Source organism: Dermacentor andersoni, chromosome 7, assembly GCF_023375885.2.
Source record: "Dermacentor andersoni chromosome 7, qqDerAnde1_hic_scaffold, whole genome shotgun sequence".
NCBI lineage: Eukaryota > Metazoa > Arthropoda > Arachnida > Ixodida > Ixodidae > Dermacentor > Dermacentor andersoni.
Window position 1 is genome coordinate 90,079,908 of NC_092820.1, and position 16,302 is coordinate 90,096,209.

General features: G+C 44.7%; 1 protein-coding gene across 1 annotated transcript in view; it reads right to left on the reverse strand.

Moving 5' to 3' along the window:
* Positions 1–15,470: 15,470 nt before the first annotated feature.
* The window catches only part of LOC129385453 (uncharacterized), a 70,026-nt gene continuing 69,194 nt past the window's right edge, over positions 15,471–16,302 (reverse strand). The window contains exon 5 of the mRNA XM_055072085.1: positions 15,471–15,583. Coding sequence (XP_054928060.1) covers positions 15,513–15,583 — 71 coding nt within the window. The 3' untranslated portion in view covers positions 15,471–15,512. The remainder of the gene's footprint in view (positions 15,584–16,302) is intronic.

The window sequence follows — 16,302 nt, forward strand, 5'->3', positions numbered from 1 at the left end:
GAGAAAACAGTGCACGACAGAACCTGAGCGACCTATTAGTTCACCACCAGGCGTGTAGCCTTGTCTGTGCGGCCAAATTATTCTGAGCATAGGTTGATTGCTTGGAAAACAAGACAGTGTGGGTGTGCATGTAATTATTCTTTTAGAACTTGTATCGTCCCCTTTTTTGGGCTCCGTGGTAGAAGGCTGGTACAGTTGCTGAAGCGACCGCAATCAACGCGTATGGAACATTTTCTCTCTTCCCGAAATTTAAAGTGGTACCGGCAGTACCGATTTAAAGTATGTATGCACTCCAAAGCTCCGTGAACTTTTTTGTTCAACCTTATGCATATTCCCTACAGTGCCACGTTATCTACACTGAGAAATCTAAAAAATCATTACGAGTAAATATCATTTTCTTGTGAAACCCCTGACCGACACAATCTGACCAGGCTATAAAGCTATGAAGATAAGTTCTGGCCTCCTAATTGAGGTTCGTACCGAGCTCTAACATGAAAAGCTCGCAAAAGCCTTGAATGTTCTTGTAAAAAAACTGTGAATAGTATGAGGTCTGTCGCGGTTTCTCATAAGCGTTCAACTGAGTAAGGAGCCTGTACTCTTCGTGTGCGGCACCTGAGTAAAGCAGGGGTCCCACTTTGAAATCCTCAGGTGGCTCCAGCCAGGACGTTATCATCATGCCAGCGGCTGCACATAACCTTGAAATTGTTCTCATCCCTGAAACGTGGCTTTCATCAAAAATTTACAGTCACAATATAGCACCCCCAAATTACTCGCTTATCGTTTAAATCCACCAGCTTTATTAAGAAGCCCTAACCCTTCGTATTGATGTCCGATGTTCCAGATGTTTAGGTTGTGTCCTGCATGATTATGTGCTGTGGTTTTTCAATACTTACTGGTTGCTTTTACAGAAGTCCTCATTTTGTTCATGAAAGTGGCATTGCTGTGCAGGAGTTTATCTAGAACACTGCTAGCAACCGAGTTATTCTTATGGGAGACTTCGATTCGCCTGATATTGACTCCAGTATCCTGCATCACAGTTCGCGCTCATCAAATGCGCTCATTTATATTGTCACCTGGTAGTCATTGTGACGAACACATTTGCAAAACTGTAAATAGAGAAACTAAATAGTTATTGGGCGAACTTGTGCCCTACACAAACGGTTACACTCAAAGAACGGCGACAGCGGCAAACACAGTTGGGGGTCGTCAAAAATCTGATCAGCGAGTTAATCACGTCGGTTGTTATACATCAGTCATCTAAATTTCCACACTAATCGCTGGTGCCTGCGGGTCTTCCAGAAAGTTCTACACTATTCGCGTTGTGCGATGAAATCAGATTACACAAGTTTCATGAGACAACCGACAGCGGTGGAACCAGCGATAACTTTCGAGAAATTTCTGATACATGTAGGCGCATCCTGGACTGTGCGATAACATTTGCTAGGCAGTGAAACGTGTCACCCGATAAAGAAAGAAAGTACACGTGTCCATACGATGCTAAACTTCGAGCTTCACAAGGTCGCAACTCTTCTTTGTGAACACAAGGAACAAGCGATAACAATATGACATAATATTTATTGGTGACAGCTTCCCCCTGGATTTACTGAGCTCAGAGATCCCAAACAGTGTCTCAGATACAATACCGAAGTGCCAGCTGCCCCTGAGATCCACTGCAACAGCCTTAACAAAACAACTTATTGTCCCTTATTTTCAGTAAACCAGATGATTCGGCTATACTAACTTACTTAGCGCACGAATATTAAGAAATTTACGAAAAGGCCAACAATAGTTCAGTGCACGTAAATTATCTCTCGGTTGATTTCAAGTGTACATTATCGCACTGCAGGTGCCATTACATTCTGAAAAAAAGCCAAGAATCACAAAAAAGCTATTCTCACCTAACACATGATATATTCCATGACGAGCGCAGTATAAAACGCTTGTGGTGTAACATTAAAAGCAGAAGTGAATGTATTCAAAAAATTTCACAGCTACTCTCCGCTACCGACCATTTAGCTGGCTAAGAATATATACTTCAATGAAATATTGCATAACCTTGTCAATGGCAACCCTAATCGCTTTTGGAACTCATTACGCGCACGCCCTACAGCGACACCAAATGGTCCACACGAGGAAAATTTGTCTCTCGCTGCTTAATTTAACCAACCATTTCACTCAGTCTTCACTAAACATAACGGCACACATCCATATTTGTCACCGTCATCATTCCCCAGTGTTAACAGATTACCAATAAACAACTACGAAATATTTAAGCAGTTACTTGAGCTAGGCGTGAAGAAAGCAAGCCGTCACGCGCCGTGGTTGCTCAGTTTCTATAGTGTTGGGCTACTGAGCACGAGGTCGCGGGATTCAATCCGGGGCCACGGCGGCCCAATTTCGTTGGGGGCGAAATGCGAAAACACTTGTGTACTTAGATTTAGGCACACGTTGAAGAACTCCAGGTGGTCACCACAAATTCCCGAGTCCTCACCTTCGGCTTGCCTCCCGATCAGAAAGTAGTTGTGGGACGTAAAACCTCATTATTTTTCTTAAGGCGAACCGTCCCGAATGATGACATGTCGAATGAGTATTTCAAAAGATGTGACGAATTTAATAATTAATATCTTGGCCTTATTTGCCCCAAGTCAGTTTTCACATCTGACCTACCTGAAGATTGGGAAATTCCTCAAATTGTAGCGATTAACAACTAAGGTGATAATAACATACCATTTAACTATAGGTCATTCTACCAGCAGATCATATAAAACTTTGGAACATATATTTCTCAAGCGCTCAAGCACGTATTTTCAAGAAAAAAAATTACTATAGATGTCCAACAGGCTTTTACAAGAGGTTTATCGACAGCCACTCAGCTAACAAAGGTAGTACACAATCTCGATTTAGGTAATAATAATAATCATAGTCGAACCGACCTAATTTTATTATACTTCAGAAAAGCGTTTGATTGTGTGTGCTGCACTAAAATAACTAGCAAAGTAAAGGTGTAATTGGCAAATGACCTGCTAGTGCATAGATAAAAAGCTTCTTATCTCACAAATCACCATTTGTCTTCATCCGAAACATTACATCTGCTGCTGTGCCTGTTACATCGGGGTCCCGACAGGGCTCAGTAATGGGTCTGCTATTATTTTTGACATGTCTCAATGGTATACAATTTACATTGATCGTAATATTAAACTGTTTACAGACAACTGCAAAATATACGGATTCATACGTAATCACCAGGACCACGTTCTTTGCAATAACACAATAGCAAAGACAACCGAATGGTGCGATAAACTGCAAACGACCGGTAATACAAACGAAACTTTGTATGACCGTACCGAGGAAAAAAAAGCACCTGTACCTTTCTTTCTTACGCACCTAACGGCAGGTTCTCGACTAGAGTTCAACAGCATGGGTATATAGGTTTAGCAATAACGTCTGACTTTAACTGGGCTAAGGTATGGGACCGGGCTAGTTGGTGTTGATTGATGACGTATAACAGCGCGAACTTGGACAAAGGAGGGTGAAAGAGACACACAACCAATGGTTTTATAAACGATCAGGTTGACTAAACTGTTTTCAAGAAATTTGTACCTACATGTTACACGCACGCACGCACGCACGCACGCACACATACACACACACACACGCACACGCGGACATATATAGAGGGTGTCCCAGCTAATTTGGGCCACGATAGTAAAGATACCTAAACGCTCTAGAGAAATTGTACCGACTGCATAGTAGCCGTAGTCATATGTACTTACGGGCAGTATCTTTTTCGTCGCGAAGTAACAATTCATTACTTTTATTTATTGAACTTTTTAATTATTGCTTGAGTCGCACACATTTCTATTATAAAGTTATTGGGCACGTCAAATAACCCCTGAATCAAACATTTGTTTAGTGCTCAGCTTTGGCTTATTGTTTTTTACGATAAAAAACAAAAGCGCTCGAAACATCCAAAATACGAAATAGAGAGGCGCTCGCACGCCGCGACTCAAGCGCTCCCAAGCGAATAGCCGCTGATACACGGCTTTACTAGATACTCGATAGTATCGATACTCGACGAGCTCGATACAGGGCTTCACGCTATGTGGTGGTCGTGGAATGAGGAGAACACGCCGCTGACGCATTGATAAGCATTGCGGAGCCTCGTACAATACGGCGATAAGAGAATGCAGCCGTATATATTTCAATGGTTGCTTGTAGGCGCTTTAGTACTGGCGTGCGAGTGCTCATCTATTTCGTATTTCGCGCGCTTTTGTTTTTTCAAAGAAAAAACAACCAGGACCACTTCAGCACAGAATGTATGCGTGAGTGCGAGGGTAAATAAGGTGCCCTACAACATTGAAATTGATATATTTGCGATTGAAGTAATAATTAAAAAGGTCCCTAATTAAAAGCAATTATTAATACCTCGTGGTGAAAAAAAATGCTGGCCTTAAGTACATACGACTACGCCCACTATGCAGCAGCCCAGTACGATTTCTCTAGAGCTCTTGAGTACGTTTAAAATATTGGTCCAAGTTAGCTGGCAGACCCTGTATATATTGTGTTATTTCCTGTTCTCGTTTATTCATCGTCTCTTGTAGTTAAATTTATTAAAGTGGGCCCTATTGCATCCATGAAGAATGCGCAAAGGGGGAAAAAACCTATATAAACAAAGCAAAAACATAGGTAACACAGAAGTAAAAAAAACCTGCGTCAAGAAAGGAACTAAACAAAGAAAAATCTGAGAATAAGGAAGCCTAACAGCAAAATACGAGATAACAAAGAAAGAAATCGCCGAAAAGATCCAATTACAACACAAAAGTAATGAAAGCAAAAAGGAGAGAAATTACAGGAAAACAGAACTCAACGGTAAAAGAACGAAAACAGGCGTTAGATTTGAAACAAAAAAATGCTCAATAACTCATGTTCTTGAGGTTTCCAAACGCTAATTCTGAAGTTCCGCATTTCCCAGACCTATACAATTCCCGAAATACAGATACAGAAATCAAATGACGATTTCATGAAAAGGTGAAAGTTGAATATCAATTAAAACCACACATTTCTCTAAAATGTAAAAGTTGAGTATCTTTAGTAACAAAGAATTTCTGACATCACCTGTAACTCATCGCATATTTTCATTACTACAGCAGGAATACACAAATCAGTAAGCATTACCTCCACAAGTAATCTAAACACGTAATAAAAGAAATGAAAATACACCTTTTAGCTAGATTCGTTATTACTTTACAGCACATATCGCAATTTACAAACTGTAGCCGGTGAGCTTGCAAGGCGCGCCGACATAGAATTTGTTTTCGGGAAGACGCAAATTTTCAGATATTCCTCGCCAATATATCTGACGAAATTCATGTTTTTTTCATTTGGCTTGATCTATTATTGTATGAAAGAGCGGCTTTGTAAATGGCGTACGAGGAACAACAGTACACTTTTACTGCGAATCGGATGGTGCACACCTAGAAACACACGAAATAATACATTTGTTCCTAGGGGATATGTCTCGTAAGCTAAAGCTACACTTTTTAATCACAATATGGATATAATCTAATTAAGAAATTAATGAATTTCTTCGAGCTAGTTCATTATGTGCCTAAATTCTTTCGTGGTTGTAACTTCCGCCTCTCCGAATGTTCCTTCTTAAGGAAACTAACTATGCCACCTAATACAAGTACCTAGTGAAGATTCTGTGAAACTTCGAAGTGGTCACCCCGCCTACAAATATGCAAAATACATAGCGCATGGTGGAATTATTATATATATATATGCTTTTGAAAGGGGAATACAAATGCATCAAACGAAGTCCTGCAGATGTGCAATGCCACGGAAGTGAAAAACAATATAATGCTAGCATGAACTACAACATAAAGGTTTAGTACTAATGTCCAACTAATCAGCAATGGGGGCGAGAGGGGACTAATGCAAATTTACTTCTACAATGGGTAATACCGATGCCATAACTAGAAGAAGCACTAGGCAAAAGATCAGCGAAACGCTATCGATGCAATCTCTGTCAGGGAATCCAACGCAACATGTTTATTGACGTCCTTCCTGTGTGGCGTTCAATTTCTTGGCGGAGCACAGCGCATCTACATATTATACTGTCAATTGGGGCGACGCATGTCCGACTGAGGAAGACATGAAGCAATCTCGACGCCTTTACATGGAGTCATTAATAACAACCGCACCACGCACCCTTCATCGCAACGACGGCAATCTTACGCCCGTAGATACCAAAGCGCTTAACCATGTCATGCGCAAAAGCACCGCTGTGCCGGTTTTTATTCCTTCTGAACAACGCTCCCGTAAGGAAACCAAAATGTTAAAACGCTTTAACATCTTTTTGTTTGTGGTCCTGGCCCCTCCCTTTTAAAGCGATTAGAATTATTTGCCTACTTCAGCCGTTTTGAGCCTATCTATCTATTTTCTAGCCTATTACGCAGAGCAAATGTGCAAAGCCGTTCACGAGCTCGGACCACCAGGCACGTGATTGAGGTCGCGATGCTGTCATGTTCATTCCATGATAATCATTACGCTTCGTGATCTGACTCTCGACATTCAGTTGTCGTCACGCCGTCTACGCCAACCCTGTGGCCCACGTTGTCTAATAGCTTGGACCACCAGGCTTGTCCTCTTGGTTGTGCTACCCTCATGGTCGTTGCATCGTCCCTACTAGAGTTTTGTAATTCGACTCTCATCCTGCCGTCGTCGGCATAAAGTCATTATGAAGTCGTCGTCACACAGCTGTCGTCGCGTCATTGCCGTCAGTCTAGCTTCGTCATCCGACTCTCGTTGTGTCATCTTCGTCACCCCATCACGATCTTACCGGCTTAGTAACATATTTGTCACGACGCCTTTGTTCGTCCAACATTTGCATTAACCCGGCATTGAATTATCTGAGGGATCGGCCCACGTATGAGGAGTGCTGAACGCCTGCTTCACCTCCGTCGCGGGTCGGGCCTGTATTGCACTATCTTCGATTGTCGCATATACGGGTAGCGCTTAACGCCTGCTTCCCCTCTGCCGCGGGTGGGGCCGGTATTGCAATAACATCGGGATTGGCCCACGTATCGGGAGGGCTTAACGCCTGGTTTACCTGCGCTGCGGGTCGGCCCGGCATTGCACTATCTCTGGGATTGGCCACGTATCGGGAGTTTTTTGCTTACCACAATGACACGAAAATTTCGTTCCACGGTAGAGGTATACAGCTCAGCTGTAAAAAATTGACTAGAGCACTACAGCCTCACCATAGCCCTTGAAACACAAGAGCCTGGAGACATGTGCAATGCAATACTACTATCGTAGTGGCATTCTCTGAAGCGGCGAAGTGCTATGAATGTATGGGGTTAATAACATATAATACAACATCTTTCAGGAAACCTAGGACCGTATTAGTATTAAACAACGGTTCATGACTGAGAAACATGACAGGGTGAAGAACAATGCGCTGCGATATGCTAGAGGAAAGTGCCTCTCTCTCAGATTCGGTTTACCGAAACTTCAGGAGGCCGTGGAGGACACTCGGCCTCTCCCCCCATCCACCACAGATTGGAGGTTCATTTCCAGTGAGTAGAAAATTATGGGTATCAAACGTGTGCCCTCTTCTGAGACGACTGAATGGGACATCTGTGTTGTGTGATTTTGCAGCGGAGGGCCAAATACCTAGCTGGCACTCTACCACGAGCAGCCTATTACTTGTTTTCACGTCCCACATGCTTTGGCAGTGGTTTGGCAGTTTCTTTCCTAACAAGATCCTCAGATCTGTGACAGGTACAGCAGTGGTAGGATGAATAGCATGGGGTGAAATGGACGCGGCTATCTCGTCCGCCAGTGCATTACCCTCGATACCTCTATGGCCAGGCACCCAGCATACAATGATATGCTAGCTAGGTATATACTCTCTACACAGAACGGAATAGAGATGACTAATTGATTCTTGTCCTTACATAGCGTCATCAAGGCATCCACGACGTTTAGGGCCTGTGTAACATAACCGCTTTTTGGACTATTGATTTTCTTCCGTGCTACACAGCTGACGATAGTGCGCAGGCCTTAGCCGTAAAGGTACTTGTTTTCGAATGGAGTACATTGGATTCCGAGAAATATGGTGCGATGGCTGCATAGGGCACTCCGGCATGAGACTTCGATGCATCTGAGTAAAACTCTTTGCAGGAGTGCTTGTACTAGATTCCTAGGAAATGGAGTCAGATTTCGATCTCTGGAGCTGCTTTGTAACTTTTAGAAAACGTGTATCACATTCCCTCAGTTGCCACTCCCGAGGCGGTAGCAGCTTAGCTGGAGGTATTAGACGACGCTCGCGGAGTGTACATTCATTTCAACGTTAAGCTCCCTCACGCACAGTGAAAAAGGCTCTCTTACAGACGGACGATTACAAAAAAGTGTTGCACATGTCACATCGTGAAGCAGTATCAGAACACGGGTGTTGATGATTAGAACGAACTTTCGTAAAATATGTTAGGCTTATGTACGCTCTCTGCAAATGGAGTGACCACTTATTTGATTCTAAGTATAAAATTTCAATGGGGCTTGTTATGCCCGCGCCAGTGGCCAGCCGGATACCTAGATGGTGGGCACGATCCAACGTCTTTAGCGAGCTCGGTGTGCTAAAGATTCAATAAATAATTCCTGTCGCTGCCCCACGTTGTTTGGGATAAAGGTTTCAGTAAGTTTATTGTATTTAAGCATTTCACCTTGAGATATTTTACGTGGGGAAAACGTTAGTTTAGAGTCAATTATAGTGCCTTGGAACCTGTGAACTTTATTCACAGGTATTTGTTGTCCATACATGTTGATATTTGGATCTGCAATGAGCCCTTTCTTTGTTGTGAAACACACACAAGAGCTTTTGTTGGGGTTCACTTTAAATAGATTTTGGTCTGGCCATTAAGACACTTTGTTCAAGCCCTGTTGTACTTGTCTTTCACACACTGCAAAGTTGCAGGATTTGAAACCTATTTGTATGTCGTCTGCGTACACGGAATAAAAAACTGCTGGTGGTAATGCAGCCCGAAGCATGTTCATCTTTACGATAAAGAGCGTGCAGCGAAGCAGGCCTCCTTGTGCTACACCAGTTTATTGTATAAAAGATCGCGAGAGTACGTGGCCGATTTTAACGCGTAAGGTGCGATTGGACAAATGGCTTTTTAGTATGTTTAATTTATTTCCACAGATACCCATTCCCGACAAGTCTCGCAAGATCCCTTACGGCAACGTTGTGTCATACGCCTTCTCCACATCAAGGAATATAGATAAGAAAAACCATTTATGTACAAATGCATCACGAATGTGTCCTCCAATTTAGTAAAGCACTGAAGGGGGCTAGTTGGTAAACGCTCACGATTATACTACGCTTAGTGTTACACGGACAATTTTAAGTGAAGGACAGGACGTGGACGTTTGTAGCGCAAGCTGCCAACTGTTTAATACTGTTAAATAACGCGCCTATATACAAGGAGATATGGCGCGGGGGGGGAGATATAAAAAGATATGACATATCCTTCAATGCGCACAAGATCATCAGATGTCGAGCGCCTTTGTATGAAGCCACACTAATAGAGATAAAGCCCATTTTTCAGTTCAAGGAAATGTGTGAGTCGACGATTAATCACTTTTTGTTTCAGAAAGCTTAGGACAGAGCTCTGTCACTCTCTAGACGGGCAACTCCACCACCCTCACTCGTGGAAAATCCTGAAACAGTTGATGGATAGCACCACCACCCGATCATATCAACAAAATCTCCTCACCAAGCTTTTATTCATAGAAAGCATGACGCATGGCCAGGACCACGTTAAGAATAGCTTATGTCAAACGTTCACCCCATCTGGGCCCACTCAACGTCACGGGCCATATACAGGGACCTCCAACCCTGCCCTTGATGAAGATTTCAGCGTGGCAGAGATTCATGCTGCCCTGCACAAGCTGAACAGCCTTTCGGCGCCAGGCGCCAATGGTGTTATGAATAAAACACTAAGAAATCTAGATGACCCCTCAGTGCAACAACTCACCGAATACATCAACAACTGCTCGCGCCAGTGATCCATTCCTCCGACATGGAAAACGGCCAAAGTAATTCTCATCCCTAAACGCGGTAAGCCATCTAGCCTCCCCAATTTCCGGCCCATATCGCTAACTTCATGTGTCGGCAAGTTCATGGAGTGGAGCGGAGCGGTTAGGAGTGGAGCACGCACTCCTAACCCGTGCAAACACTCACCTCGAAGATACATCTGCTTGCCCCCACTCGATAATTGGCTTTAGACAGCATCTTTCCACCCAAGACCCTATGCTCCAACTTCAGCATCAAATCCTAGATGGCAAATCCCGTCACACGAAGGCGATCTTGGGCCTCGACCTCGAGCTCGCATTCGATAACATAAGGCACTCCACCATCCTCGAACGCATCTCCTTACTCAACCTTGGAGAACGCACTTACAACTACGTAAAATACTTTCTATCCAACCGGAAGGGCATCGTGTCGGTCGGAGACATTCGATCGGAGGAACACTCTCTCGCAGCATGGGCACACCGATTGGCTCTGTCATTCCCCCAATACTGTTTAATCTGGTTATGCTGGGATTAGCACAAGAAGTACAAAAACTCGGCGGCATTGAACACACCATATACGCAGACGACATTACAATCGGGGCTGCAAAGGGCAGTGACGGCAAAATCGAAACTGCCTTACAAGACGCCATTGACGTCATAGAAAATTATCTTGAAGGTACGGGACTTCGCTTTTCCCCTTAAAAGTTGGAGCTTCTCCTATACCGCCCTAAACTCCATCGACGCCCCCCACGCGGCTCCACGAAAAAACCCCCATGCGATGAAATAGCGCTCGACCTGAGGGATAGCAGACCCATACCTGTTGTCCCTAGCATCTGCGTTCTTGGTATGACCATAGAAGCCAACGGAGCTAACTCTACGGCTATCTCCAACATCCTTCGACAGACCGCTAATACATCCAGACTGCTGAAAAGAGTGACCAACCGACGAGGGGGTATGAAAGAAGAAAGCCTCATCCGCCTTGTCCAATCTTTTATCATGTGTCACATTACTTACATTGCACCCTTTCTCAACTGGTACAAAGCTGAAAAGACTAAACTGGACATCATCATCTGAGGAGCCTATAAGCAGGCCTTAAGACTACCCAACCACATGAGCCCGGAAATTCTACTACGATTAGGTTCCCACAACACGCTAGATGAGTTCATCGAAGCCCAACGTCGATCTCGACTAGAGTGGCTTACCCTCACGGAAACGGGCCGCAGCATTCTAACCAAGCTTGATATCACCTACCACCATCAACATGGAGACAAACACCCAATACCACGTGACAGTCAGCAATGGATGCACGCCGACACTACTGCGAAAAACATGCACCCAGACCACAACAATGAACCAAGGAAGGCACGAGCCACGTCCCTTATCAAAGCTTATGCCAACACCGCGGACGTCGCCTTCGTCGACGCAGCTGAGTACCAAGATGGACGGCGCTTTGCAGCGGTTACCACAGCAGGCGGCTTGCTCCGACATGCTGCCAGCATCGTTACCCAAAATGCCGAGACGGCTGAGGAAGTGGCCATCGCCCTGGCCACTCTTGACCCAGCCTGTCACACCATACTGAGCGATTCTCGCGCAGCAATCAATAACTACATCAAGGGTCTTATTTCTGAGCTATCTCTGCGTATCTTACAGCAAGCCCCGCATTCGTCTAAAAATCAAATCACCCTCGTCTGGATCCCAGCAAACGCCGGCGTTGTCCACCCGCACCTCATTAACCTCAACGAGGTTACATACTCCGTAGCACGAGGACTAGTCAACCATGCCGGAGACGGTGCAGGTGCACCCGCAGGACGCGACCGCCTTACAAGATACAACGACCATGTGAAGTCATTTTATCTCTCAAAAAGATCCTTCCTCACCTCTCATCACAAGTTAAGCAGAGCACAGTCAACCACCCTTCGCCTGTTACAGATGAATACATACCCCTCCCACACACGCTATCGCACCATATACCCCGACATCTACCCGAGCCAGACGTGCAAGGTCTGTAAAACTGAATTAGCAACTCTCCCCCGCATGCTATGGGAGTGCAAACATCAAAACCCAGATCTTAATCCCGTGACCCTCTCGTCGAGATGGCACGCCGCCCTGCGCAGCTCCCATCTCGACGACCAACTCTGGGCGACCCAGCAGGCCTACGAAGCGGCGAAGAGGCAAGACCTCGACGTCCCATCGTGCGAGGCCTAGGCACAGCGGACTGAACTGCTCGTGCTCATTAAATTTCACTCTCTCTCTCCCAGAAAGCTTTGACAGGGAACTTGTAAGAGCTTGCGGGCGATAACCTGCCGGCAAGGAAGCGTCCTTACACAGCTTGAAGACTAGAATAACAATAGCTGCCTTTCATAAGGTTTGGAAGTATCCTGCCGTTCAGATACAGTTGAAAAGCAGCAGAAGTGTCATCTGTATGTCGGAATAAGTTTTTAATCATGGCATACATGATTCAATCAGATCACGATGCAGAGTTTCTACATGTGCTCAAGGCAGCTCTAAGCTCCGCAATTATGGAAGGACGGTTGTATCGTTCATTCAGAAGGCATTTGCGATCCAGTTACCACCGAGCTACTTTTTAATATTTAGGGAATGATCTTCTGTAACGTTTGGAGCTTGATACATGCTCGAAGTTTTCCCCCAAGGTGTTGTCCTGGTCTTCTAAGGTTATCCCTTGATCGTCAAGTAAGGGCAATGGCTGAATTAGCTGCCCGTTTAGCTTTCGTAGGCCATTCCATACCTTAGACTCTTGAGTGTAGAATGTGATGCCCGAGAGAAAGATATCCCAGCTAGCCCTCCTTGCCTGTCTCTGCATGTGCCTTCCCTGTAATTTCACCAGTCTAAATTCCGTGATATTGTCTGCAGTCGGAGAGCGACGCAGCGAATCCCAAGCTTTATTTTGTTTCCTTCGCGCCAGTCTGCACTGCTCATTGCAACAGGGGACGCGTATTTTAAATGAGATACATTTTGTCTGTGGAATGAATTCTTCAGCTGCGTCGAGTATAAAAAAAAAGGAAAATACGCTACGGTGTTATCTGTGCTAAAATTGCTGATAAGGTTTCGTCATAAAGAAGCGGATTCCCTAAGATGACTCCAATTGACGAAGGCTAGCTTCCATGGGGGGAGGGGAGGAGCGGTCATGTGGAGGGCATCTATGATGATGCATTAAATTGAACATTACTATGAAGTGGTCTCTCCCACAAGAACTTTTGGTTACATTTCATTGCAAGTCAGGGAATCAGAGCAAGTCAGAGCGAATCGACAGCTATATTGGCGAATATTCATTTTGATGAATAATATATTACGCTAGCTCCTTCTTATTGAAGAGGCACGCATCGGAGTTTACAAGACAATTTTAAGTGAAAGGACCTCTCGCGTCACGACGCGAGTCTCTCCAGATAGTGTTGTGGGAATTAAAATCGTCTATGAGTATGTAGGGGTCCACAAGCTGGTGAATTAGGTAATAAGAATCGCTTTTTCTGATACGATAATTGGGGGGGGGGGGGGGGGAGTGTATATGTAACATACAGTGATCGAAGAATTGCCGGAACTGAAACTGGCTCAAGGGCCGTCTGAAGGGCGATATAGATGGTGGCGACACGATAGATGGTGTAATGGCGAAGAAAGTTTGTGTATGCGTGGGAGTCAGATGGTGTCTTTTGAACACACCACAACTTTGGATTATGCTTACGTAGAAGATCTGAAACAACGTCTAGGTTACGAACAGTTCACCTAACATTCCATTGCATTATCTGTGTCTCCATGATGACAGAAGTGTTTTGTGATCTGTGCTTAAGAGACAAAGATTAGTTCACGGGCCCTTTCGAGTTGCCAGGCCACGAGGTTTGTCTTTTTGAAGCGATGGCGCTCCTTAAGCACTCCTTCGGCATTCCTTAGGTGCTGGCGGCACCGTCGGGTTGGTCGCTGTGTCCATCGCTTCTGGCAAGGCACTCGACACACATTCTTCCAAGCGCTGGGTTTGATGCGAAGGCTTCGGCACGCTGGACGAGACCTTCGAGGTCTCGTGCTAGTTGTAGCCGCCGGGAGGGGGGGGGGCGTCAATGTCGCGTCACTGCGTGTGGGTCGGACAGCAACCATGGGCCGTTCTGGCCCGGCCCCCTGATGCGCCACTTCGGCAAAGCTGTTCTGTGCAAGTAGGCTACCCGTCTACGTTCTTCTTTGAATGAAATGTTGTTTTACTTTTATCCCCACAGCTTTTTTTTCTTTTTTGCAGGATAGGGACGATCGTGAGTACGTGGCGTGCTCCTCATCACCGTTTGCGCAGTGGGGAGACTTCTTGCAAGATTCAGACTTTGAAATAAGGAACGGTGAAATGGCTCGCAGTGGTTTGTTTAGTTTTTCAGATTGAATTACATGGAAACGGGGGAAGTTGTGGACTTGCCGTTCGATAAACTGGAAGACATCTTAGGTGTGCCCCCGTTTCTGAGGGCGATCAGGGAGTTTAGGGAAATCATTCTACATAAGTATAGATGGCAATTTCGGCAGCCATGCCAACCACCCACTATGGAGCCCAGCAGGAAGCCGTGACAGAAGTTCCGGCAAGGGAAGTCATGCCTACACCAGCCTTACATAGCGGCTATAGCCAAATACACCATAACAAGGACTTGTTGGCCTACACCAGCCTTACATAGCGGCTATAGCCAAATACACCATAACAAGGACTTGTTGGCCACACAACGTTAACCCTTGCCGCCAGCAATTTCGCAAGTGAGAAGAAGTGAAGAGAAGAAGTGCAAGAAGAAAAGGGGCGACAGAAAGACGAAAATTGGAGAGGACGAGAGGAAAAGGAGATTCCCGATTTCCTCCAATTGACGCGTACGTGCAACAGAGGCCAAAGAGGAGTGTTGCCTCCACCGAAAGGCTTCATAGGTCCGGGCACCCGCCATCGGCTCAACCCTCAGGATTGCCTTTCCCTAGACAAGGCTAAGGGACCCACAGCTACGCGCGGGAGGCTCCAAGCCTGATGTCGTGTCGTAACGCACCAAACGGCTGTTGACCCAGACGCCCCTGCGGTGAAATCGCTCTATGATCGACTGCCATTGTGACGTGAGTTGTGCGGTTATTTTTTAGTATTTTATTTATGACTAGAGCAGGTCTTAGTATGAAACAATATCTTGTTGCATGTCAGCTGGGAAGCTCTATTTTATTTAAGCCTTGAGGCAATGTAGTCTATTGTGTGGGTGCTTAATGTATGCATATTTTTCGTCTGTACATAATTATCCTCGTTATAAGCGGACATTTCGTTTCTTGGTATTCGTCGTCGTCCTCATCTCTACTTGTATACTTGGCCACGTGTCCCAGGCTGGAAATGTCTAAGCCTTACTGCTATTTCACAGATGTCAGAATATAACAGACAGCGTACAAAGTGAACATATATAAATGCATGTTTTATTCATGGGAGGACAACATCACCGTCCCATTGGGCTGAAATGTGGCAACTTGAATGGAGGCGGTGTTGTTTCTTCACTGCACACACTCACTGCAATAAAATTATGGTTTCACTTGGTTAGAAATGAATTAAATGACGTTGATGTTTAGCTGCACCAAACATAGACACTGTTCCATCTTTAGTATAGTAAGAGTAGAAAATAGCATTAAAAACGAAGATACAATTTTTCTACAGCAGAATAAATGTTATACTTGCAGAATATGTTGGCAGACCAGTCATGGTTTCTAAATGATAAGGGTATCATATATAAACACCCAAGAAACATCGCTGAACAACTAAAAAAATAACAATGTATTTCCTGCAGCCACAAGCAGCATATCTGAGGGCTAGGTTGATTGTGCTCTACATGCGAATTTGCTGGCTGCATAGGTATGTCCTCTATTTTACCTACCTTCAGAACCAAAGTATAATCTAGGCCAGATAACACACCGACTGATTTCCTTTGACAATATGCTTAGAGTCTTCAAAATGTTTAGTATAATATTTTGTTCTCTCCTTTCATGCGGAAAATTGAGAGCAACTTGAAACAGCACGTGTGGTAACAAAGATTAGGATGTGAAAGCTTTCTAATCTTCCTTCTGAGCACAGACACGTTTTTCCTTGTAAGTAAGAACATAAGAAACTGCTTTTCGTATGAGGGGTTTATAAGCAGCGTCTTGCCATGAGGACCACGTTGTAATTTTTTTCTCTGGTACATTATGCCTTTGAGGACATCATCATCATCATCATTTCATCATCATCATCAGCCT